Genomic DNA, 26,743 nt, shown 5'->3' with positions numbered 1-26,743 from the left:
TTGCCATTAGAATTCATATTTTACAACCTAGAAACAAGAGGGAAAAAAGGCAAAGAAAATGCTATTAACTAATTTTTGTGTAATTTTGCAGATTGTTTCCCAGTACATTAAGATAAGTTGGTGGTCAGACAAGAACCGTTCTAGTTGTATGGTGGTATGGAATGCTGCTACTGCGTTAACCAACCATTTTTGTGAGAATGTGCAAAGCACAGGTTTACCATATCTGACAAGCAGAACTGATTGAATAAGTGACTTCGATGAAAGTTTTTTTGCACATTTATGTAACTAACAAAATAAAGAGAATAAGTCGAGATAAATAAATGCATACATGACATAACCACACATTTCATTCTCTTTGCCAGCTTGTACCTGCCAAACAGGTTCCTTAAAGTTACTGGGCACCTTAAACTCTTTGCATTTTGCAGACAATGCATGGAACTCTTCCACTCAAAGAACTTCAGTGATGCTACAGCTGAGCTGTCTCCCATCGAACACTGATCAGCTATTGCTTTTTATAGACAGCACAATTAGCAAGGCCTCTCTTACACCAACTCTGCAAGGGAGTGAGCAGGTTCTCCTACCGACAAGTGCCTTTTTGCACGCCGACTTTACACAACCCTCAAGGAGGGAGCAAAGGAAGGAGCTATATATCCCTCTTAATTCTGAAACCACAGCTCATTAAACTCTCAGTCTAGGCAGACATATGGCAGGATGTTCAGCTTACTCTCATCCCCATGTGGGTCTAAGGATATGCACTCTGTCCAATCATACCAGTTGTCCTTGGTGTCATAGCAACCGTTCACCCCAGGCCAGTGCTCTTTGTGTATTCTGTTGAGGTCCTTGTTTGTGACCTCTCGGCTCACCCCTGGTAAATCCATGTCAGGGATATTTGGTACAAGCACGTGTGTTTTTCTGGCCTCTTTGATATGATGTTCCTCATGTTTCAAGTACTCATTCATGAAAAAGTGTGCCCCGGAGGTTTGAGCCCCAGACGATGTGAGCACATTGCTTTGACGGTTAAGGTAGGACTGAATGATTTCGTTCCTCGACAGCTCTGTCCAGTTGGTCTGTTGGAAGGGACTGGGATTAACAGGGGGATTCTGTGCATATTGATTCTGCTTCAGCAGTTCTGTCCGAGGAGGTTCTGGCGTGACCGGCCACACTGTAGCCTCCCGTTCCGGGTAAGACTCTTTGTGGGTCCAGGATTTGATCTGCCCTGTTACAGGGTCAAACGTAAGTCTACGGTCTTTTAATCTACATGGTTTTGTGCTCTCTTCCGTGGGCTGCCCACCCAAGTTCACTGTATAGTCTCTGGACCTGTATTTGTTCCTCCTCTTTCTCGCTGTGCTAGTGGCAGCACCATAGCCCTCCGCCTTCACCTCGCTGTGTGACGTGGCTTTTGAGTTGTGCAGAGAGTCAGGTCTCATGGTACTGTGCTGAAGGCGTTGGTCCACGTCTGCCGGTCCGTCCTGATGAAGGGCGGACTCTGCAGACGGAGGCCCTACAGTGAGGGAACCCTGGATACATGAGGTTAAAGGCTGTGGAGAAGGCAAAGGAGAGGGCCCAAGTCCAGAGCTGTCCATAACCGTGGGGCTCTGAGCCGTGCTCAGTAGAGTTGTTGCTTTGGGCGCAGACAGTTTAACAACCACGTCCTGTTTCGTACTTCTGGGACTATACGAGTTGCTGTGGGGGCTTTTGGGCTGATGCGGCCCCCTTCCTGAGGCAGCCAGGTCCATTTTAGCTTGCTGTTGCAACACGGCTGTTTTGAGCAATGCGGAAGTGCTTGGAGGTTTGGCAAGTCCCGGTGAGCTAGGGTGAGGTTTGACAGCGTTGATGGGAATTTTGTTGAGTCTGTCATTGTCAAGATGATCAGCACTATCATTGTCTGATTTTGGATGTGCATGAGCATCAAGTGTGTCCGTAAAAGCCTTGGGGCTAGCCCCAATTCCATTTATTGGCAGCCGTGAGTTTCGTGTTCTTTCATTGGCAGTTTTTTTAGAGATTTTCGCTGGTAAGTGCTGTCCATCCCTCTGCTCCCCCTTGCATTTTCTGTTGTCTGACTTTTCCGCTTTAGGGGAGTAACAGTTGTTGAAGTCATTTCTACTCTTGAGCTCCGAAACCGTTTTATCCGAAGGCGGGATGGCAGCTGGAGGGGAGACATCCGTCCGGCAGGGATTGGTACCACCGTTGACAGCGCCTGGCGGCCCTCTATGCCCCTTGGACCGTGCCTCACTCTGCCCAGGCTCAATCAGCTTCTGCCAGGTGCGCAGGAGCTTCTTTGCACGCTTGGCAAGATCCTCATCCTTTGTCTTTTTCCTTACGTCGTTGATCAGCTTGCCAAGGCGGGTTTCCTTGAAGAAGAACAGGAAGTTTTTTTTTAGTACAACACCCTCTTGGCAACATATTTCCAAGAGCTGACATATCCATTTTTGTCCCCAGCATTACCTACCTCAAGTGCTTCTTTGGTGATGGGATATTTCTCCAAATAGGAAATGACATCCATTACAGCCACCATGTTGCAGATCTGCTGGAGAGTAAAGAACAAATCATGTTAAAACTATGAAAGAGACAAATGGTCAGAGAAACTCAATTAATTTATAATGACAGATGAGTGTATACAACAATTCAATCAAATCTGGTAGGGGCCAGATTGTAGAATATGAACTTCAATTACGCCGCTTCTGTGTTGCAGATAAAACCAAGGCTCTGAGCATGAATTCTCTTCACTCAGAACAATACATTCAAATAATTGAACCATTGGATTAAAAAACCCACACTGACAGCCATAGTCAGTGGTTTACATGAATAGGCCTAACGGTTCAATGGATGTATGGTTCACACTACAGCCACTTACTGACCTATGGGTACCGACGGTATGAAAATAAATAACTTTCGCCAACAGGTCATGTTGTCTGCAGGCAGCAGGACTCAAATACCTTTAGCTTACTTATTTATAGAATGAGCCTCTTTGGATAGCTTCTTGGTAGTTCCCCTTTCCTTGACAATTTGTTTAGCTTTAATAACATACCCTTCTCTCAAAAAACAATATACAAGAGTAGTTAGATACTGATGTTTAGCCCACTAGTCTTGCATAGACACCACTTTCAGATGTACACCTGTATCATATACCGGGGGTTTAAACCGAAAGCAGTTTCGAGTTTGAGATTTAGAAACTAAGAATATACAGTTGAAGTCGGAAGTTTACATACACCTTAGCCAAATACATTTAAACTCAGTTTTTCACAATTCCTGACATTTAATCCTAGTAAAAATTCCCTGTTTTAGGTCAGTTAGGATCACCACTTTATTTTAAGAATGTGAAAATGTCAGAATAATAGTAGAGTGATTTATTTCATCACATTCCCAGTGGGTCAGAAGTTTACATACACTCAATTAATATTTGATAGCATTGCCTTTAAATTGTTTAACTTGGGTCAAACGTTTCGGGTAGCCTTCCACAAGCTTCCCACAATAAGTTGGGTGAATTTTGGCCCATTTCTCCTGACAGAGCTGGTGTAACTGAGTCAGGTTTGTAGGCCTCCTTGCTCGCACACACTTTTTCAGTTCTGTCCACACATTTTCTATAGGATTGAGGTCAGGGCTTTGTGATGGCCACTCCAATACCTTGACTTTGTTGTCCTTAAGCCATTTTGCCACAACTTTGGAAGTATGCTTGGGGTCATTGTCCATTTGGAAGACCCATTTGCGACCAAGCTTTAACTTCCTGACTGATGTCTTGAGATGTTGCTTCAATATATCCACAATTTTCCTTCCTCATGATGCCATCTATTTTGTGAAGTGAACCAGTCCCTCCTGCAGCAAAGCACACCCACAGCATGATGCTGCCAACCCCGTGCTTCACGGTTGGGATGGTGTTCTTTGGCTTGCAAGGCACCCCCTTTTTCCTCCAAACATAACAATGGTCATTATGGCCAAACAGTTCTATTTTTGTTTCATCAGACTTTTTTATGCCGGTTTTGGAGCAGTGGCTTCTTCTTTGCTGAGCTGCCTTTCAGGTTATGTCGATATAGGACTTGTTTTACTGTGGATATAGATACTTTTGTACCCGTTTCCTCCAGCATCTTCACAAGGTCCTTTGCTGTTGTTCTGGGATTGATTTGCACTTTTCGCACCAAAATACGTTAATCTCTAGGAGACAGAACCTGTCTCCTTCCTGAGCGGTATGACGGCTGCGTGGCCTCATGGTGTTTATACTTGCCTACTATTGTTTGTACAGATGAACGTGGTACCTTCAGGTGTTTGGAAATTGCTCCCAAGGATGAACCAGACTTGTGGAGGTCTACAAAAAAAAAAATCTGAGGTCTTGCCTGATTTCTTTTGATTTTCCCATGATGTCAAGCAAAGAGGCACTGAGTTTGAAGGTAGGCCTTGAAATACATCCACAGGTACACCTCCAATTGACTCAAATTATGTCAATTAGCCTATCAGAAGCTTCTGAAGCCATGACATCATTTTCTGGAATTTTCCAAGCTGTTTAAAGGCACAGTCAACTTAGTGTATGTAAACTTCTGACCCACTGGATTTGTGATACAGTGAATTATAAGTGAAATAATCTGTCTGTAAACAATTGTTGGAAAAATTACTTGTGTCATGCACAAAGTAGATGTCCTAACAGACTTGCCAAAACTATAGTTTGTTAACAAGAAATTTGAGTGGTTGAAAAACAAGTTTTAAGTGTATGTAAACTTCCGACTTCAACTGTACATGCAATTTGTTAACCATTCTACTCAAACCAGTAATGCATTAGGCTAAACCCAATCCACTAAAACAGACAGGCTAGGTTTATTCAACAAACTTGGCTCAACAATAAGAGGGGTTTGTTCCAGATATGTTCATGTTCAACTAAAATTGTTAATACGGTATTATATAAAACAACCCAGATCAAATCTGTGCTCTGAATTGGATCAATGAATTATGCTGTAAGCAGTGGCAGAGATTAAAGGTTATTTTCAGCAGTGTATGCCTTAGCCCAGGGGTACTCAACTCTTACCCGACGAGGTCCGGTGCCTGCTGGTTTTCTGATATACCTGATAATGAATTGCACACATCAGTCCCTGATTAGAGGGGAACAATTAAAGAATGCAGTGGAACTGGCTTCGAGGTCCAGAGTTGAGTTGGAGGGCCTTAGCCCAATAATGGACCAAAGGAGCCTAACGTTACTCATTATACTCCAAGGATGTTCTGTTTAAAGGCGAATTGGCTCTGAAAGCCAAAAACTCCATCTAAACGTGAATCGATTCTCAATTGAGGTACGGTTCTAGAAACATAAATCCCTCTCATATCACATAATTATTTCAGAAATTCAAAATACACACTCCTATACACCGTTTTAACCGGTTTTAACAGTTGCAGCCGACAGTGTTTTCCAGTGACAACACGTTTGTGGCGTTCGCCTTCCGTTTACACACAGGTGTTTGGAGACGCTGATAGCTAATTAGCTTAGATAGTCCACTCGGTCTTCCGTCTGTTTTCTGTAAACAAGCGCTGTAACATGGAAATATGGCCGCGTGGGAACCCTAACCCTATAAAAAGGTATGTATCAATTGAACCTTCTTTTGCTGATATGAAAGATAATGTCCTTATGCTTCCAATACCGTAACGCAAGTGATGCGTGTTAATGTTCAGACAGAGCGTCAGAGCTCTTAACAAAACTCCCCCGTACAGAAGAAACCTTAGTCCAATGACGTATAATGCAGTGTTGCCAACTTAGCGATTTTGTCGCTATATTTAGCGAGTATTCATACCCTTCTAGCGACACATTTTCAAAACATCGACTAGTGACAAATCGAGCTACTTTTTCTGGTGTTATTGGAGACTTGAGACTGACGTGAAAGCACGTATCGTTCTTACTCTTCTCAACGAGCAGCGTGTGCTGCCGTGGGCCCCACCCCCGTCCCAAAGCACTCACAGGCAGCCCAGTCCTCGCACAGCAGTCCCTCCCAGCTGCAGTCAGAGCAGGAGATGTTCACCCCTCCGCGTCCAGACTGCAAATTAATCGCGCATGTGGGAAGCCGCCGCTGGCTGATCCCGCCCTGGCTTACATTCAGGGCGGGATGTCAATGTAAAATGTTCTTTGTCTAAAATAAATCACTGCACAAAAATAAATCACTGCATTTGACTCACACAGCCTCAGTCACTTACTCACCTCGTCCACTGTGTGTGTGCCTCTCTGTGACATAAGCTAAACATCTAGCTGGCTAGCTCATCATGTCTCAGTCTAAACTGTACACTCAAAAATACAGAAAGGAGTGGGAATCAAACCCTGCATTCAAAGGCTGGTTGAAGCCGTTTATTGAAGATGATACACGGACATACTGCCTTTATTGTAAGGCTGATTTCTACTCCAAACTTAGTGATGTAAAAAAAACAAAGCCTTAACAGTTCCACCCAAAAAAGGCTGCCATTTATGGTTTAAAAAATTGACTCTGCAAAAAAGGCTGAGGCCACCATGGCATTAGCTATCGTTGAACACTGTTCCATGCTGGCATGTGATCACATTGGAGAAGCATGTAGAGCTGTTTTCTCAGACTCCACTGCTGCTACCCACTTCAAAGTGCACAGAAATGATTAATGGTGTCCTAGCACCATACTTTCTGAAAAAGTTGGTCGCAGATGTGGGTGACCAGCATTTCAGCCTCCTCCTCGATGAGTCCACGGATGTAAGTGTTTCTAAGTACCTGGGGGTTGTGATAAGGTACTTTAGTGACACCAAGCAGACAATTGTATCAACATTTCTGGGGCTTGTTGAGTTGGAGGGAGGAGATGCCAAATCTATAGCCTGTGCTGTTGTGGCTTTCCTCAAAGTGTTGTCTTAAAAAAGAGAAACTCCTGGGGATATGGACTGACAATGCCTCTGTTATGACGGGGATTAACAATGGGGTCCATAAAGTGCTGAAGGAGGAGTATGGCCTCAAAGATCTGGTTCTTATTCGCTGTGTGTGCCACTCTCTGCAGCTTGCTGTAAGTTATGCTTCCAATGACACCATCCCCTGTAGTGTGTACTTGGTACAAGAGACTTAGAACTGGTTTTCAGTGTCTCCAAAGCGCAGGGAGGCCTACAAGGCCATATATGAGACCAACTGTGGGGAGAAACCTTTACAGATAACCAAGGTGTGTGCCACACGTTGGCTCTCCATTGAACCTGCAGTTTCATGCATTTTAGACCAGTGGGAGGAGCTTAGGCTGCATTTCACAGTCACCAAGTCCAGTGAACACTGCTACATGGATGAGGTTTTATACTCCATGTACAGTGATCCTCAAAACATATTGTATCTGACTTTTTTGAAGTCAGTGCTGGGTGAGGTACAGTTGGCCATCAAGGCTTTTGAGGGAGAGCAAGTAGATACTCTTAAGCTACTTGACAGCTTGGTTAGCCTGATCAAGTCTGTGAGCAGCAGGGTGCTGAATCCACTGGCAAATGTTGATGTACTCAAAGGGCCAATAGATGGATAAATCAGTCCCAAACCGTACCTTGGTTACCTTTTTGAGTCAAAGGCAGCTGAGCTCCACCTTACGCCTGAGGATGAAAACAATGTCCGAAAGCGGTGTGTAGCCTTCACCATCTCCCTCACTAATGAGTTGAGGGTGAGACTGCCGGACAACATCGAAGCATTGCAGTACATGTCAGTTTTCAATGTGGAGGAAACTCTAAAGCACAATAAGAAATAGAAAAAAATAGCCAAGCTCCTTGGCTACTCCCCTGCAGAGATAGACAAGATTGTCCAGCAATGGCGTGCCATCCATCTTAGTAAATGGAATGAGACAAAAAACACACTAGGCTTCTGGAGTGAGATTTGGAAGTTCAGGGATGCAGCTGATATCAACCCGTTTCAAGAACTTGCCATGGCTGCTGTGTCTTTGTTGTCCTTACCACACTCGATTGCTGAAGTCGAGAGAGTATTCAGCCAGATGAGTGTGATAAAAAGCAAACTTAGAAATCGGATGTCCTTGCAGACCCTTAACTCCATCCTGTACATTCGATATGGACTGAAGCTGTCTGGTGAGGCTTGCTATGAGCACCAGCAGCCTGATAATGTTTTGCAGTTTTTTGGCACATAAGCTGCTTACTCATTTAAGTCAGCTCCCTCAGTTGCTGAACCTGCCATAGAGAGCCTTGACCAAAATGATGATGACCCACTCTTTCTGTGAGCCAGCACAGCCTGTGTGTGTGTGGAGGGGGTTTTGGAAGAAAAAAAAACAATCAACCTGAATTAGGGCCAGACTAGTTACCATCAATTTCTCACATTGTCATTGACAGTTTTTTCTATTGTCTCTTTTTGGTCTATGTAAATGTTTTAAATGTTATGGTTAAAAATGTTCATGTTTTACTGTGACTTGTTGTAGTTCTAAACATATTTAGGGTGTTTTTTACTCACTTTTTGTCTCTCCCACAACGTTATTCCGCTCTCCTACAGCGTCCATCACAATTACATGCACATGGCCTATTATGCAAATTAGGCGATGACGTCATTTAGCGACTTCTAGCCAATAGCTACTTTCCTTACTGAGGAGTTGGCAACACTGGTGTAATGTAATGGAACTGAGAGTCATGATCAAGGGCTAAGTATGCCTGATGACAGGTACAGACTGTAGGCTAGAAAGAGTGCACCTTGACCAACAGACTTGGAGGAAAGCAAGTGTCCTTGTACTGTGTTGTCACTTCTTCAAGAGTTTAACACTTTTGGTTGCCTCAGCCATTTAATTCAAGAGAAAACATTGTTAATCACATATAATGAAAGTCGTTGTGCCTTTGTGTCAGATGGCCCCATGTTAGCAACCAGTAGCCACAGCAGCCATTATGGAATGGCACTCACATTGAACAACAAAAGAGCTGATTGGCTGACACTGCCATTCCAAAATGGCTGCTGTGGTTTCTTCTACCTAGCACGAGGATGAAAAGGACAGTTTTCCGATAAAACGTAAACTAGTAGGCGTTCAATCTTCTCAGTGTTACAGTTGGGATAATGGCACAATTCGGAGTACAACGCATTTTTCATCCCTGGATGAGGTACGTTTTCCGATCCATATCTCGCGCCGGCTCCGCTGTGATAATCTACACAGGAAGCCTGTCCGACACTAGTGCAGCTGCCAGCAAGCGGGTCGGATCTGCTGGCTAATAATTTCCAAAACACTGCTGACGTTGGTGCTGGGTTTTGAGAGGTAAGATCATCCTTCCAGTTTGCTGGCTAGCTAGCTACAGTGCTTGGGCCTAGCTAAAGTAATGGCAAAGTCGAACTCTGGTTTAGTTAGCTACAACAGTCCTAGCTAAGTGGCAACGCAACAGAATAACTAGCTAGTTTGATAAGGTTAAGTTTCGAATGTCAACTTTAGCTAGCAAAGTTAGGTACAGTAGTTAGCTAAATGACAGGCAGGTAGCTAGTTAACTAGCTTAGAACAACAGACAGGTTGAGAACCGAATACGTTAACATGTTTGGGGTCAGTCCAGACTCGTGGGTTTATGTAACTGTACGTTAGCTAGCTTACTACTACAGAGTTAATTAACTACTGTTGCCTAGTTACTAAATTCCTAGTATTTACTTTGTTTATCTAACAGGCAGGCTTCCAGCTAGATAACGTTAGTTAGCATGGCTGGCTAGCTACCTACCGCGTCGTTAACTACCACTGTACTGGCTCAGATAACGACGTTAGCTACGTTAGTTAGCTATCTAATGTTCGCTGTCGATGTTTGTCATGAGATTTCACAGTAGGGGATCATTGCAATAGTGTGGACAGAGACACTTCAAATACGTGGAAACATTAACTCACATTGCTTTGGCCATCGATGGCCTGCATCAGCCGGTCTCTCATCTGCTGTGGCGTTGCCGTGGCCGCTGTCATTGCCTGGCAGTGGTGCGGATCAGTTGGCAGGGGGAGAGAATCCTCCGAAGACACGGGTGGGTGACTTGCAGACACTCACAGACCTTTCGGGAGATGTGCTAGTAAATAAAGCCCCATATTCGATGGAGCTTTGTTTGTCCATGAAAGTGTATTCATGTATTTCGTAATGAATACGTATCTCCAGATAGAGGATCTTCCGAATACTCGTGCCCGACTGCCTCTTCGGCAGCAGCCAACGCTGTGGCCTTTATCAACATCGGTTTCTCTGCTGTTCAAAACACTGAGCTATTGACAAACGCTCTCCTGGTGCATCGTGGGAAATGTAACACAGAAACGTCGTACGTTGTTGTCACGACTGCACGTGCACTGCCACGGACTGAATTGATCAGAAATTCTTTGTGTGAGTCTCCAGTTATATTACTTGGTTATCCTGTTACATTATGGGTGTGTAACCAAACACTTTAGCTGAAACATTAAATTGGTCTTAATTCAATACATTTAACATGAATGGTGAAGCCCAACACATACATTCTAATACATTTCAAAACTGTACTGTGTAGCCTATATATGCTTATTAATTTCATTGATGAATCAAGACTTGATACACAACTGTTTTATGATTTTGTTTAATTGTATTTAAACTATAACATGTTTACACAGATGAGCTAGTGTGTGTCAAACAATGCACAATGTGATTGAGTGCAGGAACCAAATAAGGTTGAGAACCACTGAATCAGATGACACACTGCTCAAATCCTAAATTAGGAAAGGAAAAGAAAAGAAGAGATGAAAACGGTACTGATGAAAACACCAAGTGCATTTTAGAGTAAAGGTTTATTATACAAAACTAGATCATAGACAAAAGTATGCAACAAAGCAATGATAAAATGAAGTCTGACTGCTCTTAACATCAGAAGGCCTATGTAAGACAAACGTCAAACATATCAAATGGTTGTGGATTTCAATATTTTCTCATTCTATTCACAAGGTTTTGAAGAAAAGGAGGACTATAGATAACAGGTCAGCAATAGGGCTGGGAGTTGCCAGGGACCTCATGATTCGATATTAACACGATACTGAGATGCCGATACAATATGCATTGCGATTCTCACAATTCTATATGTATTGCGATTCGATACTGTGATTTTATTGCGATTCGATGTTTCAAACATATTGCTAACCATATGTCTGCTGCAGAGGGACGAGAGAGCCATGAGAACCAGTTTTGGTCAGTCATGGAACTAAAAGGGCTAAATTGGCTCCCTATTTAAAAAGCTATGAAGGAAAAATACTGTAGTTTTGGTGCAGGTACAACTAACTAGCGCAAAGATATTGCACAGAATGGTCACAGGATCCGACACGAATCTCAACTCAAAAAATTTGAATATTTCGTGTTTTTTTTGCAGGGGTTCCCAATCCAACAATGAAGTTGATCACTATCCAAACAATCTGTAAACGTAATAGACATGGGCAATTAATACACAATACATTATAGTCAATATGGTATACCTTTTGAGGCACAGAAGCATATCAGTATGACAATACGAGTAGATTAGCCTCTACAAGATGGCAGATACTTACAGAATCATGCAAAACATCATGAATATGTTCCATAAGGCAATGAAGATCCGGAAGTAGCGTAGACTTAGGAGGAACTCTGATGTTGTCACCTAAAACAAATATGCTATGGCATCATTTCAGATTTATAGAGACCTTCATTGTGTGTTCATGCACCATCATTCAATGCAGCGTACCAATAAGTGCTTCAGCCCAACTCAAATGCTCAGAGGACGGGGTAAAAACGATGCAGTAACATCAGCCATAGCCTGCAGCCTATGTTCTTGAAAAATAGATGATCTATCTCAATGCAGACCTCTTGAGTGTCCCTTCTTTAATTTTCATGAATAGTCACTCTGAACTTTTCTAAGGTGAGGTTTTTTTAATGCACCACACCTGTAGTTGGTCCACGAGGATCATCTCCAAATTCTCCTTGTGATTCCTTTCTCTTCCTGTAATAGAGGACAGTGTTGATTGTCTTGTGTTGATGAGCTAGTAAAAATAATATGTGGTCCAGCAATATTCTCTGTTTAGTGTTACCGGGCACAACTAGCACAATGTCTTCAGGGCAAGACAAAAATTGTATCATACTCACAGTTTGAAGTTTAACACAGCACCAGCATTCATGAGTAAGGTCCTAAAAAGGATGACTTAGAAATTGTTGGAAATTATCACTTTTAATACAGCACTCCAACTTTGGCATTAAGCAAGTCAGGTATGTGGCAATGAGGATAGCTGGTAGTTATGTCTAAACTGGGCTACTGTAGCTCGCTAACGTTAGTGAGCTGGCAAAGAAGGTACTAGCTAGGCTTGCTCAGCCACACATAGGCTTTGCTGGTAAGTTAGCAGTGTTGGGAAAGCTACTCTGAAAATATAATTTACCAAGCTGCCAACTACTTAACACTTGAGGAAGTTAAGCTACACTAAAGCTACCCTTAAGAAAAATATAGTTTACTTAACTAAAGTTACTTTGAAAAAAAATACTTTCACAAACTTCTTGGTGAAAAAATATCTCTAAATCTAAAATGTCATAGACTGCAAATTGCAAGACAGATCACTCTGTAGTCAGATGTTAACAGAATGAATGATTTAGCCTATTAAACACAACAACTGAGAATTAGGCACACAAAAAGTGTTTCAAGTGAGAATTAGGCAGGTCTGATGCCAAAAAAGAAAGAAAATGTTTGCCTACTTCACCCATATTTTTGCACAAAAAATAATATTGTAGTTCCAGTAGTTGGTTACACCACTACATGGCAAAAAATGTAATCCGGGGGGTGCTTTACTTGGCCATCGCGCTCTAGCAACTCCTTGTGGCAGGCACGGCGCCTGCAGGCTGACCTCGGTCGTCAGGTGAACAGTGTTTCCTCCGACACATTGACGCGGCTGGCTTCCAGGTTAAACGGGCGGGTGTTAAGAAGCGCGGTTTGGCGGGTCATGTTTCGGAGGACGCATGACTCGACCTTCACCTCCCGAGTCCATTGGAGAGTTGCGGCTATGAGACAAGATCGAAATTGGGGTTAAAAATAAAAATTAGTGGCCTTTTATTGTCCCCAGCACAAGGTGCACCTGTGTAATGATCATGCTGTGTAATCAGATTATTGATATGCCACACTTGTCAGGTGGATGGATTATCTTGGAAAAGGAGAAATTCTCCTGTTACGTTTATATTGATTTGTGTTCAGTATAGTTGAACTACATGTAGTTCACTACTCCCCAACACTGGAAATTAGCTAGCTTGATAACAACAACAATCAAACTACACACTGGCTGGTTGAAACAAAAGACCACTATTGTCACATTCCTCGTTGTTAAAATATAATTAGTCTCTTTATTACGTAGTTGTTTTCTTTGGTTTCATAATAAAAAGGCCAGCATTACCCGAATATTAAGAGATCCCCGATAATGTTGTCCACATCACAGGCGCTATACTTCCGCTAACGTCATAAAAAATTGTCGAATGGCTGAAGGGAAATCCTGGGGCGTATTCATTACGCCTATTCAGTTGCAAAACCGTTCTTAAACGGAAGAACACGGAGAGGGACCTACCTGAATTTGTCCAATAGAAACTCTCGTTTTAGTTGTAAAACGTTCCGTTTTGCAACAGTTTGGACTAATGATTACACCCATGGGATATGTTCAGTAGAGAGAACGTTTTGAAAGGGGTAGGCAGCCACATGGAAATATAATCAACCCACATAGGGGGTAATAAATGGAAACAATCAGCTTTGGACATAGGCCTATAGACTCCTATTTTATATTCAGCACCATTTTGACAGCATTTTCATAAATCTACGTGTAACCTAATTTAATCGATTATGAACATCTGTTTTACTAGCCACTAGGGGAAGCCCGTGCGCCAATGTGTAGGCCTACACTAGCTATCGCACCGTTGGTCACAATAAACACATTCCGCACTATATTCACGGGAAAGCTTCCAGCCACCCCATAGGCTTGAGGAGGCTTTTGATTAATGAAATGTGGTTTCAGCCCCTTCATTTCTCATCATTTGGCCAATTTGTTAAACAAATACAATACTAAATGACCGAGGTTCCATGAATAGAATACATCATAAGCCTATTCTATTCTACCTGATTTATTGCAAATGTCTTTATTTTAGGCTACCAGATGCAGGTGCCAGGTGGAATTGTGTCTCTAAATCAATACAAATATTATTATTAATCTGTAATAGTTTCCATTAGCCTGTCAAGATACGATTCTGCACCCGATTTCACATCGGGTTCCAATGCAAATTAATTTAGGCTACCTAACCCACGATGTAGGCCTATAGAAAAACGTATTATCGTAAAATAAACCGTAAACCTGTATAGTGACATGCGCATCGTGTCTTCGCTTTCTCTCTCCCTCTCTCTCTGTCTGTGTTATTTAAAGAGCACTATGGCAAAGCGTAAATATCTTTCTTTTGCCAGCTAACGTTCAAAGATTTGATTAAATAATGTATATAGCTGCATATCTGATAAAAATTGGGGACTCAAAAAGAAAAGCCTACCTGTCATTTTTCAACAGTAGGGACGAGTTGCATGGGGAGCTGACAAATAAGACCAGTTGGCATAGAAAAAACGCTCGGCCGAGAACAAATTATAAAGCTGTGCAGATGAGGTATATTAATAGGAAGGCTTGACTGTCACAGTCTTTTTACTCGTGAAGACGCGGAGCTTCGTGGCGAGTCGCCGGACAACTAACGTTCTAGTTACGCAGTGATCATAAAATACATTTGGTAGTGTTAAATCTTAAATCATGGACGTGTTGGAAGTCCTCAATTTGGCCGATGTAGCCCAAACGTTCTCAAAAATGGGAATGTTTCCAGTTTTTGATCTTGCTTATTACATCGTGTCCATACTCTACCTCAAGTATGAACCAGGTTAGTGGCATTTTTTTCCCTATACATTCATGTTCAAAAAATGAAATCAATAGTTGTAATGGATTTATAATTCTAATTAGGTAGGCTATTGAATATAATACAGGTCAACTTTGAAATAGATGGGTATGTTGAATAGGTTATAACCTAGGCTATATGCGTTGTCAACCCCTGAAAAGTATAACACCAATAGATACATGTACCTATGCAAGTAATAATTTGTCAATTTATACATAGGCCTACTATGGAAATCATTATAAACTTTTGATAACTTGAATGGAATTTTAATTTGTCCAACAAATAACATTTGCAGCAGCAGCTTGACCTACTTTGAGAGAAGAAGTAAGAAACCCCTACAGGAGTTAGATTAATCCATTTTCCTTTAGTACCTCACATTTCCCAACATTTAGCCCTTTAAACAGAAATGGTCTCCTGTATGAAATCGGATGAGACCCGTTGCATACCAAAGCTTTGGCCCCCATGCAATAAATAGAATGTCCTATAAATAGATGTCAGTGGACTAGCTACACACTACAGAAAGTTTCTTCTGTTTCGGAGTAGGATTGTTCACAGCCCATTTGTAATGGTGTTTGTAAGACCTCATTGACATTGTATTAATCAAAGGTGAAGCTTACAATACTCAATAATATTTTCAGCCAAGCCTCTTAGAGACCAAAAATATGGCCAAAAGCACTGATGTTGGCCTCGAAATGAACATGTCTAATAAAATCCCAGCACTATTGTACGCTTCTGGATTCCCTTGTTCACACAAATAAAGGTACACTGAATGAAGAAATTGCATTTGTTCATTGTGAAATAAGTTTGAAATTACTTACTCATTGACACATTTTTGTGTTACAAGTAAATGATAGTGGTCTATAAAACCTGGTCTCAAAATACTCTCATTCCCTACCTTGCCTCTTTGGCCAAATGTTAGCAAAATCTTAGTAAAGACAGGTGGAACGTTTTTTTCTCTCTCCAGTAATGGTTCAAAGAAGCCGCATGAGTTCCTAGACCTATGTAAACCAATCTCTGAGTCACATGTTAGCAGTGGTTCCCTGGTTCCCCATGAATGAGTTTGGGGGCTGGGGTGTTAAGGGTAAAAGTTTATGTCAGGCCTGCCAGTTGCGTTGTGAGGCAGGAAAAGCAATAGAGCAACGTGTATTTTTAGGGTGCATTTCTTTGGATCAGTTTTCTGTCAAACAGCAAGCTAATTGGTCCTACACCCAGAATCACACCTGTTCTTTTAGATCTTGACAGTTCTGGCGCCCAGCAGGGGGACTCACACATCCAGATTTACTCTACAATGTTACAACGATCCATAGATGTTTAAAACACTTCATTATAGTAGCTTTGGCTTTTTAAAATTACTTTGGTTGTAGTGAAAAACTTGATTTCTCTTTCCTCGTGACCAGTAACACAAATGAGTCAAGTTAATTAATAATTGAGTAATGGATGAGTAAAAGGATTCAGAGACTTTCTCGTGTGGTGGGTACTGTAACTTTGCCCTTGAGTAACTCACTCAATGGTGGGAGTGACATGAGTGGATCATTGCTGTAATAGTAAACTGCTGGTATACATTTGATGAGAGCTAAGGAAGAACTAACCAAAACATAATAGTACACACGCGCGCGGTAACACTTATAATAACTTTGATGAATAAGCATTATTAAACAATTGATAAACTATTAATAAATGTATACTTCATGATTTACTAACCTCCAAGTTTGTGTGCGTCTGTAAGTTGTTGTACGTATGTGTATGTTTGTATCTGGTGTGGGGATTTTGTTTATGAAAAAATTGGACAATATAATGACTGTAAGTCGCTTTGGATAAAAGCGTCTGCTAAATGGCATATTATATATTATATTATAATATTATTTTAAAAAATTAAAAGATTTACTAATGTCCAGAAACATTTATAAGCATTATAAACATTACAAATCATGAGAATGTATTATATTTCAAATGATTTATGAAACATTTATAATGGGTTATTAATGAATGTTACTAAAACGCGTTACCAATGTATAATCTGACTTAATGTGGGGAATATATCTAAATCCTGATTCTTCTGCAGGGTCAGTAGAGGTGGCTCGCAAGAGCCCTGTGGCCTCTTGGCTCTGTGCCATGCTGTATTGCTTTGGGAGCTACATCTTAGCAGACGTTTTGCTCGGCGGTTGCCCCCTGGACTATTTTCAATACAACAGCCACATCCTCCTAGCCTCCATTATTTGGTAAGATTGTTTAAATGGTTAATGTGCTTATCTTCATACATTATTGGTTTAGTGTTTTTTTAGAAAGTGCAAAACCTGTGTCTGTATATGCCTAGGATTGTTGAAATAGGCCAAATTGAATTTGGAGTAACATTGATAGTAATTATTTCAAAATTATTTAGAAATGTTGTTGTCAAATAACAAAACCGCCACAACATTATTAAAATGTACTCTTTTGTTTCTCTCTCGTTCACAAAAATGTAACAATAGGTACCTCATCTTTTTCTGCCCACTTAACCTGTTCTACAAATGTGTGGCATTCCTGCCTGTAAAGCTGGTGCTGGTAGCCTTAAAGGAGGTTGTCCGCACTCGTAAAATCGCCGCTGGCGTGCACCATGCCCATCATGCCTACCATAACGGCTTCCTCATCATGGTCATCATCGGCTATGTCAAAGGTTGGTGTCTCCCTGCACTTCTCCCCTTTGCTACTGCTGCAACCTGTAGGACCTTCCTTGTGAGTGTCCATTTTGTAAAGAAGCGAGATACAGACCTTTGTCCTAATTATTTAGACATTCTATTTACATCCTCCTAGGGTCAGGAGTGGCTCTCATTTCCAATTTTGAGCAACTGCTGCGTGGTGTGTGGAGGCCTGAGACCAATGAAATCCTCAACATGTCATTGTGAGTTGGTTTTCGTCACGACTCTGTGGTTGATGTCAGCTGTCGACATTTGTTGCAGCCTCCTCAAGCAGGATATATATTTTTTTTAATGTCTGGTTGTTAGAAATCTAAGCTGTTTCAGGACGACCTAGGAGGTCCCAGTTCTAGTTTTTGACAGCAAGACAATGTTTTCCTATTACAGCAAATAATCTGATATTGATATTTACATCTACAACTTCTGAAGGTATCAGGTAGTTACACAACTGGATTTGAAGGCATTCAAATGCATTTATTGACCCTCTAGGTATCTAAAAGATATGATACATTTGTAAATTGGGCTGAACTATCCTTTTAAAGCTGACAAATGGATAACAATGGATATTTTCTTTCAAGAGAAATGTTGTGACTGTCTGATTTTCATAATATTTTCCCTCTCCAGCCCTACTAAAGCCAGTCTGTATGGATCCATTCTGTTTACACTTCAGGAGGCACACTTGCTTCCCGTGTCCAAGAGCACCCTCATCTGTCTTTTCACTCTGTTCATGGCTACTATAAAGGTAGGTGCTGAAGTCCATACTAGTGAGTGTGCATCAAACATTTACTCAGGGTTTGGGGCAAATATGCTTTAACTCAATGTCAAGGCTGAGGTGTATGTGGTGTGGGAGTCAGGCGCAGGACACCGAAGCTTAGTCCAACAAAGTTTACTTGTGAACCACAAGGCAAAGATACAACGATCGGCCTCAAACAAAACAGAGGCGAGCCATTACGCAAACTATGCGTAAAACAATAAAACAACAAAACAGAGAAAAAACACGCAGCACTACGGACAGGAGAAAAACAACACACAACCTAACCAGTACAACTCAGGCAACTTATAGAACACATAATCAGACACAAACGGACACGGGTGTAACAGACAGACAAAAGCAATCAAACATAGAAACATTCAACGGTGGCAGCTAGTACTCCGGGGACGACGAACGCCGAAGCCTGCCCGAACTAGGAGGAGGAGCAGCCTCGGCAGAATCCGTGACAGTACCCCCCCCTTGGCCGACCCCGGCCTCGGGGACGGCCAGGAGGATGCGGACCCGGGCGCGTGGGATGCCCACGGTGGAACTCCGTCAGGAGGGATGGATCTAGGATGTCCCTCCTAGGCACCCAGCACCGTTCCTCCGGACCGTACCCCTCCCACTCCACGAGATACTGGAGACCACTCATCCGGCGCCTCGAGTCCAAGATGGTCCGGACCCTGTACGCCGGGGCCCCCTCGATGTCCAAAGGGGGCGGAGGGGTCTCTCCTATCTCATGTTCTTGGAGTGGGCCAGCTACCACCGGCCTGAGAAGAGACACATGGAACGAGGGGTTAATATTCTTGTACTCAATAGGCAGTTGTAACCTGTAACACACCTCGTTCAATCTTCTCAGGACTTTAAAGGGCCCCACAAACCGCCGACCCAGCTTCCGGCAGGGCAGGCGGAGGGGCAGGTTTCGAGTCGAGAGCCAGACTCGATCTCCCGGTGCGTATACCGGTCCCTCACTGCGGTGGCGATCGGCGCTCGCCTTTTGTTGACGAATGGCCCGCTGCAGATGGACATGGGCAGCGTCCCACGTCTCCTCCGAGCGCCGAATCCACTCATCCACCGCAGGGGCCTCGATCTGGCTCTCGTGCCATGGTGCCAGGACCGGCTGATAACCTAAAACACACTGGAAAGGTGTTAAATTGGTGGAGGAGTGGCGGAGAGAGTTCTGGGCCATCTCTGCCCAGGGGATATACCTAGACCACTCCTCCGGCCGGCCCTGGCAATAGGACCTCAGAAACCTACCCACATCCTGGTTGACTCGTTCAACCTGCCCATTGCTTTCTGGGTGGTACCCCGAGGTAAGGCTCACCGAGACCCCCAAGCGTTCCATGAACGCCCCCCAGACTCTGGAGGTGAACTGGGGACCTCGGTCAGACACAATATCCTCGGGGACCCCATAGTGCCGGAACACGTGGGTAAATAGGGCCTCAGCGGTCTGTAGGGCAGTAGGGAGACCCGGCATAGGGAGGAGACGACAGGCCTTGGAAAACTGATCCACAACGACCAAAATGGTGGTATTCCCCTGGGAGGGGGGTAGGTCGGTCACAAAATCCACCGAGAGGTGGGACCATGGTCGTTGTGGAACGGGCAGGGGATGTAACTTTCCCCTGGGCAAATGTCTAGGCGCCTTACACTGGGCGCACACCGAGCAGGAGGAGACATAAACCCTCACATCCCTAGCTAACGTTGGCCACCAGTATTTCACGCTAAGGCAGTGCACTGTCCGGCCAATACCTGGATGTCCAGAGGAGGGTGATGTATGAGCCCAATAAATAAGGCGATCACGAACCTAGAGCGGAACGTACGTCCGCCCCACAGGACACTCGGGGGAGTAGGGTCGGTACGCAGTGCCCGCTCGATCTCCGCATCGACCTCCCACACCACCGGAGCCACCAGACAAGACTCCGGCAGTATGGGGAGTAGGCTCAATGGACCTCTCCTCTGTGTCATACCGCCGGGACAGGGCGTCTGCCTTACCGTTCTGGGACCCTGGGATGTATGTGATCTTAAAAACAAACCGGGTCAGGAACATGTTCCACCTAGCCTGACGAGGGTTCAATCTCCTAGCTGCCCGGATGTACTCCAGGTTACGGTGATCAGTCAGAATGAGGAAAGGGTGTTGAGCCTCCTCAAGCCAATGCCTCCACACCTTTAGGGCCTGGACTACAGCTAACAGCTCCCTGTCCCCTACGTCATAATTACGCTCCGCCGAGCTGAGCTTCTTAGAATATAACGCACAGGGGCGGAGCTTAGGTGGCGTGCCGGACCGTTGCAACAGGACTGCCCCAATACCGGCCTCGGACGCGTCTACCTCTACTTGGAATGGTAAAGAGGGATCCGGATGCGCCAGCACCGGAGCCGAGGTGAACAGGTTTTTCAGTTTGACAAACGCCCTGTCCGCCTCAGCTGACCACTGCAAGCGAACCGGACCCCCCTTTAGCAGGGACGTAATGGGAGCTGCAACCTGTCCAAAGCCCCGGATAAACCTCCGGTAGTAATTAGCAAAACCCAAAAACTGCTGCACCTCTTTTACAGTGGTTGGAGTTTGCCAATTACGCACGGCCGACACACGGTCAACCTCTATCTTCACACCAGACGCGGACAACCGATAACCCAAAAAGGAGACGGACTCCTGGAAGAACAAGCATTTCTCTGCCTTGACATACAAGTCATGCTCCAACAGTCTCCTCAACACTCGGCGCACCAGGGCTACATGCTCGGCTCGTGTAGAAGAGTACACTAGGATGTCGTCGATGTATACTACCACACCCTGCCCATGCATGTCCCGGAAAATCTCGTCAACAAAGGATTGGAAGACTGAAGGAGCATTCATTAACCCGTATGGCATGACAAGATACTCGTAATGACCCGAGGTGGTGCTAAATGCTGTTTTCCATTCATCCCCCTCCCTAGTGCGCACCAGATTGTACGCGCTCCTGAGATCCAACTTTGTGAAGAACCGCGCTCCGCGTAATGATTCTGTCATAGTCGCAATCAGTGGAAGAGGGTAACTGTACTTAACCGTGATCTGATTGAGACTACGGTAATCAATACACGGGCGCAAACCCCCGTCCCTTCTTCTTCACAAAGAAGAAACTCGAGGAAACCGGGGAAGTGGAGGACCGTATGTATCCCTGTGCCAAGGACTCGGCTATGTAAGTCTCCATAGCCGCTGTCTCCTCTTGAGACAGGGGATACACACGGCTCCGTGGAAGTGCCGCTCCTGTTTGGAGATCTATCGCACAATCCCCCTGTCTATGAGGTGGTAGCCGTGTTGCCCTCGTTTTGCTGAACACAAGTGCTAAATCCTCATATTCAGGGGGAATGCGCATTGCGGGCACTTGGTTCGGACTCTCTACCGAGGTCGCCCCTAAGGAAACACCTAGACATCTCCCTACACACTGGGCAGACCACTCCATAAGAGCCCTCTGTTGCCACGCAATGGTAGGATCATGGGTGCTTAACCAGGGAAGCCCCAGCACCACGGGATACGCAGGAGAGTCAATCAGATAAAACTGAATGATCTCCTCATGACCCCCCTGCGTCGTCATCTTAAGTGGTGCTGTGACTTCTCTGATCAACCCCGACCCCAACGGCCGGCTGTCTAGGGCATGAACAGGAAAGGGGGCTTCTACCGGCCGAAGGGGAATTCCTAACCTATAACAAAATGCACGATCAACAAAATTCCCAGCTGCGCCTGAATCTACTAGCGCCTTGTGCTGGGAATGAGGTGCCACCTGTGGAAATCTCACAGGTATACTCATGTGACCAACAGAGAGCTCTGGGTAAGTGGGGCGCCTACTCACCTGAAATGACTCCCCAGTGCGTGACCTGTCGTCCCCTCTCCCAGGAGACCCTCCCCAGCACCTGGCCGCGGTGTGTCCTCCACGGCCACAGTTGGTGCAGGGATGGCCCCCCTCGGGTTCTCTCTCCTCCTCTCTCTAGCGCCAGCACCTCCGAGCTCCATGGGAATCGGCTCGGAGGTGCTGGAGGGTGGAATGGACGACCCCCACTCGGGACGTCCCGCGGGTAGCCAGCAGGGTGTCGAGACGGATGGAGATGTCCACCAACTGGTCGAAGGATAGGTTGGTGTCCCTGCAGGCCAGCTCACGACGAACGTCCTCTCGTGAGGCTACACCGGTAATGGTCGGTGAGGGCCCTCTCATTCCACCCCGCATCTGCCGCTAGAGTCCGGAACTCCAGGGCGAACTCCTGTGCGCTCCTCTTCCCCTGTCGGAGGTGGAACAGACGCTCCCCCGCCGCCTTCCCCTCAGGTGGATGATCGAAGACAGCCCTGAAGCGGCGGGAGAACTCCGCGTAGGTGATGGTAGCGGCGTCTATTCCCCTCCATTTGGCGTTGGCGGATAGACAGGAGATGAGGGCGGAGACGCTCTCGTATCCCGAGGGCGCTGGGTGTATGGTGGCCAGGTAGAGTTCCACCTGCAGGAGGAACCCCTGACACCCGGCTGCAGAACCATCATATGCCCTCGGGAGCGAGAGCCGAATGCCACTGGGTTCCGGTGCTGGGAGAGGAGGACTGGCCGTTGGTGATGGTATGGTGTGGGAAGGCGTGGGCACCTCTCCCGTAACCAACCTGCGCAGAGTGTTGGACACCTCGTTCATGGCGGCCCCAAGTTGCCGGATCATGGTGTCTTGGTCGCTGATCCGATCCTCCAGCGACTTGGGTGCCGCCGCTGCTCCTGCTGACTCCATACTGGTGTGTTGTTCTGTCAAGGCTGAGGTGTATGTGGTGTGGGAGTCAGGCGCAGGACACCGAAGCTTAGTCCAACAAAGTTTACTTGTGAACCACAAGGCAAAGATACAACGATCGGCCTCAAACAAAACAGAGGCGAGCCATTACGCAAACTATGCATAAAACAATAAAACAACAAAACAGAGAAAAAACACGCAGCACTACGGACAGGAGAAAAACAACACACAACCTAACCAGTACAACTCAGGCAACTTATAGAACACTTAATCAGACACAAACGGACACAGGTGTAACAGATAGACAAAAGCAATCAAACATAGAAACATTCAACGGTGGCAGCTAGTACTCCGGGAACGACGAACGCCGAAGCCTGCCCGAACTAGGAGGAGGAGCAGCCTCGGCAGAATCCGTGACACTCAAGAAATTGTGCAAATTAATTAACAAAAATCCTTATGGAAAATAATTGTCAATACCCAGTTCATGGATTGAATGTAGATTAATATTCTGAACAGATTTTTAAATGGAATTGATCTCGACCCTACTACAGTACTACATACCTCTCCCTTCCTATTGTTTGCTATTAGTATCAGCAATTAAACAAACTTGATAGTGATCCTACTCTATGGCAATTTAGTTGTCTCAACTAGAAATTACACAAACTAAGTAAATATTTTCACACTTATGATTTCTATTTCACTCAGGTGATTTTGACCACCCGCCACTCTCATGGGTCTCCCTTCGTCCTCATCGAGTCTTGGGTGTGCCACTTGCTCTTTGGCTCCCCTCTTGGAGGTGGTGAGGAGGAGCACCATGCTGCCCCTGCCCCCGTCGCCCCTGTCTCACCAGTCAAAACCAAGGAGGAGCTCAGCGAAGGCACCCGCAAGAGGAAGTCCAAGAAAGCAGAGTAGAACGCAAACTACTACACCAGTGAAGGGGGGAAAAAGGTCCCCCCATCCCCAAAATGCATCTGATCTCCCCTCATGGTCCAGCCTTCTGTTTACAGTAGACATGATGGAGTCTCCCATTCCTTGCTGGGGAAAGGTGCAGTTTGATGTTTACCAAATGAGGCCCTTTCTATTGAAGCAAATGGTGCTTTCTATGTCATATTACACAGTATGTGGATTCTGTAAATAGCTCACCAGTCTCACACTTAAATCATCATCCCAGCCAGTACATATCTACTTATTTATTTATGTATTTACTCTTCTTCTGTGAACATCTCTGCTACTGTGTGCAACAGCATGTGGTGAACAGTGTACTGCAAGTTACATGATTGTTTTAGGATGGCCTTTGTTTCAAGTGCTTCTGCTGTTAGTTATCAATGTTTTTGGTTTAAACCCAGTCAGACCTATTTTAGTAATGTAAAGAAATTGGATCAAAAGCACAATCTGACACTAGATCAGATGATCAGACAACAGAATCAATCAGACAAAAATATAATGTGAATAACACATGGCTGCTTTTTACAAAGAAAACAAGTGAGATTAATGTCCTTTTATTAATAAAGGCAAGTCAAAATTCTTATGTGGTGAGAGTTTTTGATTCAGTTGTTTACAATGATATTGCTATATGTTGTTAATGGTTACTGTAAAAAAAAGAAAGTATGAGGCTGCTGGACATTCATACAGAAATGTGCAATATAAAATTACAATTCATTTTGTTTACAAAAGAGAGGGTCACAATACCAGACAGAGCCAAATAGTATGAGGGCAAACTGCCACTGTACCCACATACAACACATGAAATGACTCCCTGACAAAATAAAGGTTCATAAAATAAATACATTTTTTAACAAGTAACCATTTCAAAGAAACAACAGATGTAGGTATTTAAGGAGAAAGTTGCATGTCTTGATATACTTTTCCATGAAGAAGTTGAACATATTCAAAAGTGCAGTGTCATTACAAAAGCATCTTCAGGGGTTGTCATACTGAATTCAAAATTGTGTTGTAACCTGAAGCTACCTCTGTGTTTGTTTGCCCTAGTCCTACTTCCTGTCCTTTGTAGTATGGCTAATGAACCATCACTAATTAACTTTACAGAAGGTCACAACCCCTGACCTCTGACCTTACAGTCCTCTCAGACAGTGGAGGCTGCTGAGGGGAGGACGGCTCATAATAATGGCTGGAATGGAGTCAATGGAATGGTATCAAACGTGGTTTCCATGTGGTTGATACCATTCAATTGACTCCATTCCAGCCATTACTATGAGCTGTCCTCCCCTCAGCAGCCTCCACTATCTCAGCAGTAGATGAGATCACTGACCAAGCACAAGCATTCCCTTTATTTTCCCTTCTCATAGAAATGCTAGCTTGTTTTGTATGTACCTCAATCACATCTCAAATACATAAACAATGCTGTTTTTCAATTGAAACCAAAAGTAATCACTAAGGACGCTTCACTGAGTATAGAAAACATTACACATGCTCTTTCCATGACAGACTGACCAGGTGAATCCAGGTGAAAGCTATGACCCCTTACTGATGTCACTTGTTAAATCCACCCTTCATTCAGAGGGTGAATGGGCAAGACAAAATATTTGAACAGGGTATGGTAGTAGGTGGCAGGTGCACCGGTTTGTGTCCAGAACTGCAACACTGCTGGGTTTTTCACGCTCAGCAGTTTCCCGTGTGCAACTCAATATTAGGAAGGTGTTCCTAATGTTTGGTATACTCAGTGTATTGTGGACACCTTGACAGATTCAGTGTACTCTCAGTTTCTTCAACTTGGCTAAGACTTTAAACACACAGTTTAAGGAAAGTAGCAATGTTTTTCCAGAGTTGGATTTCAACAATAAAAGGTGACTTGCAAGGAAACAAGTCATGCATCACCTTGTTTCCTGCCAACCTTCAAGTCCATGTCCAAAAAAACAAGGAAACGTCAACATCTTGGGAAAGAGATGCCTACAAGCCTCACCCAACACCAAGCCATCCATTTTTATTTACCCTCTGATAGATAACTGTAGGGAGAGTCGAACAGACAGTCAAATGTAGTGTCATTTGTTTCCTTTCTGACCAGCGAAGAGTTCAAGCCAGTAGCGAAGACAGAAGTCAGTGATTCTTGATTTGTTTTTCCAGCGAGGGACCAGGAGGAGGCTTCTCTGATGCTGAGGGTTAGGCAGGGAGCTAGGATAAATGTACTGGTAGTCATGAAATCCAGTCAAGGTGCATGCACCACAAAGCCTCAGGGGTGCCTGCACTGGAATGTAACCAACATCTGTTGGTTCCATTACTGGCAAACAAGACATACAACACACAAATCCACCAACGCAAATGAGTTCAGCTTTCCATGCAGTCAGTGGTAAATCAGAGTTCAAGCAAAATCTGGAATGGATCTGAATCCCTTTTTCCTTTTACAAAAGGTGTGATGTACACAAGAGGTTTACCCAATAGACAACCTGATGAGGAACATACTCATCATTCAAATACATTTTCTAACATTATACATTTATATCATTTAGCAGACGCGCTTATCCAGAGCGACTTACAAATTGGATAGATGATTGAAGAGTTGAGGCATGGTTAGTTTCAGTTCGTGCTGCATATTGGTTCCCCTAATATTGTTTTCCTATGAATTTATACAACTCAATATTAGGAAGGTATTCTTAATGTTTTGTACACTCAGTGTATACTGGTTGAGATATTGGTCACATTTTATTTGGATAGTCTGGATTTTCCATCTGTAGATGCTCTACAGATGGTCATACGATCAACAAACTATCTGTTGACAAGCAACTGCTTGCTAAGGTTACGTTTAGGGTTAGGTTTAGAATAAGAGTT

At 44.2% G+C, this 26,743-nt stretch overlaps 2 protein-coding genes and 1 long non-coding RNA gene across 5 annotated transcripts; 1 reads left to right on the top strand and 2 right to left on the bottom strand.

The window, feature by feature from the left end:
- Positions 1 to 83: 83 nt before the first annotated feature.
- On the bottom strand, positions 84 to 10,265 carry LOC121533653 (mediator of RNA polymerase II transcription subunit 26). 2 transcript variants are annotated; one of them, XM_041839778.2, is made up of 3 exons: positions 9,787 to 10,265; positions 2,450 to 2,524; positions 84 to 2,351 (listed from the first exon to the last, which is right to left on the bottom strand). In XM_041839778.2, the coding sequence occupies exons 1-3, from the start codon at positions 9,856 to 9,858 to the stop codon at positions 687 to 689; spliced, it is 1,812 nt and encodes a 603-aa protein (XP_041695712.1). In that variant the 5' UTR covers positions 9,859 to 10,265; the 3' UTR covers positions 84 to 686. The 2 variants fall into 2 exon arrangements, with proteins under 2 accessions (XP_041695712.1, XP_041695711.1); XM_041839777.2 differs by having other exon boundaries at positions 2,450 to 2,527; positions 9,787 to 10,264.
- LOC121533655 (trimeric intracellular cation channel type A) lies at positions 9,079 to 24,485 on the top strand. 2 transcript variants are annotated; one of them, XM_041839782.2, is made up of 6 exons: positions 9,079 to 9,180; positions 16,875 to 17,031; positions 17,281 to 17,465; positions 17,603 to 17,690; positions 18,109 to 18,226; positions 23,666 to 24,485. In XM_041839782.2, exons 2-6 carry the CDS (start codon positions 16,925 to 16,927, stop codon positions 23,870 to 23,872), a joined length of 705 nt encoding a protein of 234 aa, XP_041695716.1. In that variant the 5' UTR covers positions 9,079 to 9,180; positions 16,875 to 16,924; the 3' UTR covers positions 23,873 to 24,485. The 2 variants fall into 2 exon arrangements, with proteins under 2 accessions (XP_041695716.1, XP_041695715.1); XM_041839781.2 differs by lacking the exon at positions 9,079 to 9,180 and adding an exon at positions 14,568 to 14,797.
- LOC121533656 lies at positions 10,493 to 12,780 on the bottom strand. Its single transcript, XR_005994484.2, has 3 exons — positions 11,812 to 12,780; positions 11,440 to 11,528; positions 10,493 to 11,307 (listed from the first exon to the last, which is right to left on the bottom strand). It is a non-coding gene; the product is annotated as an uncharacterized LOC121533656 (long non-coding RNA).
- Positions 24,486 to 26,743: the final 2,258 nt, after the last annotated feature.

This window comes from Coregonus clupeaformis, chromosome 20 (genome assembly GCF_020615455.1).
Source record: "Coregonus clupeaformis isolate EN_2021a chromosome 20, ASM2061545v1, whole genome shotgun sequence".
Classification (NCBI taxonomy): domain Eukaryota; kingdom Metazoa; phylum Chordata; class Actinopteri; order Salmoniformes; family Salmonidae; genus Coregonus; species Coregonus clupeaformis.
This window is presented reverse-complemented; position numbering and strand designations above follow the sequence as displayed.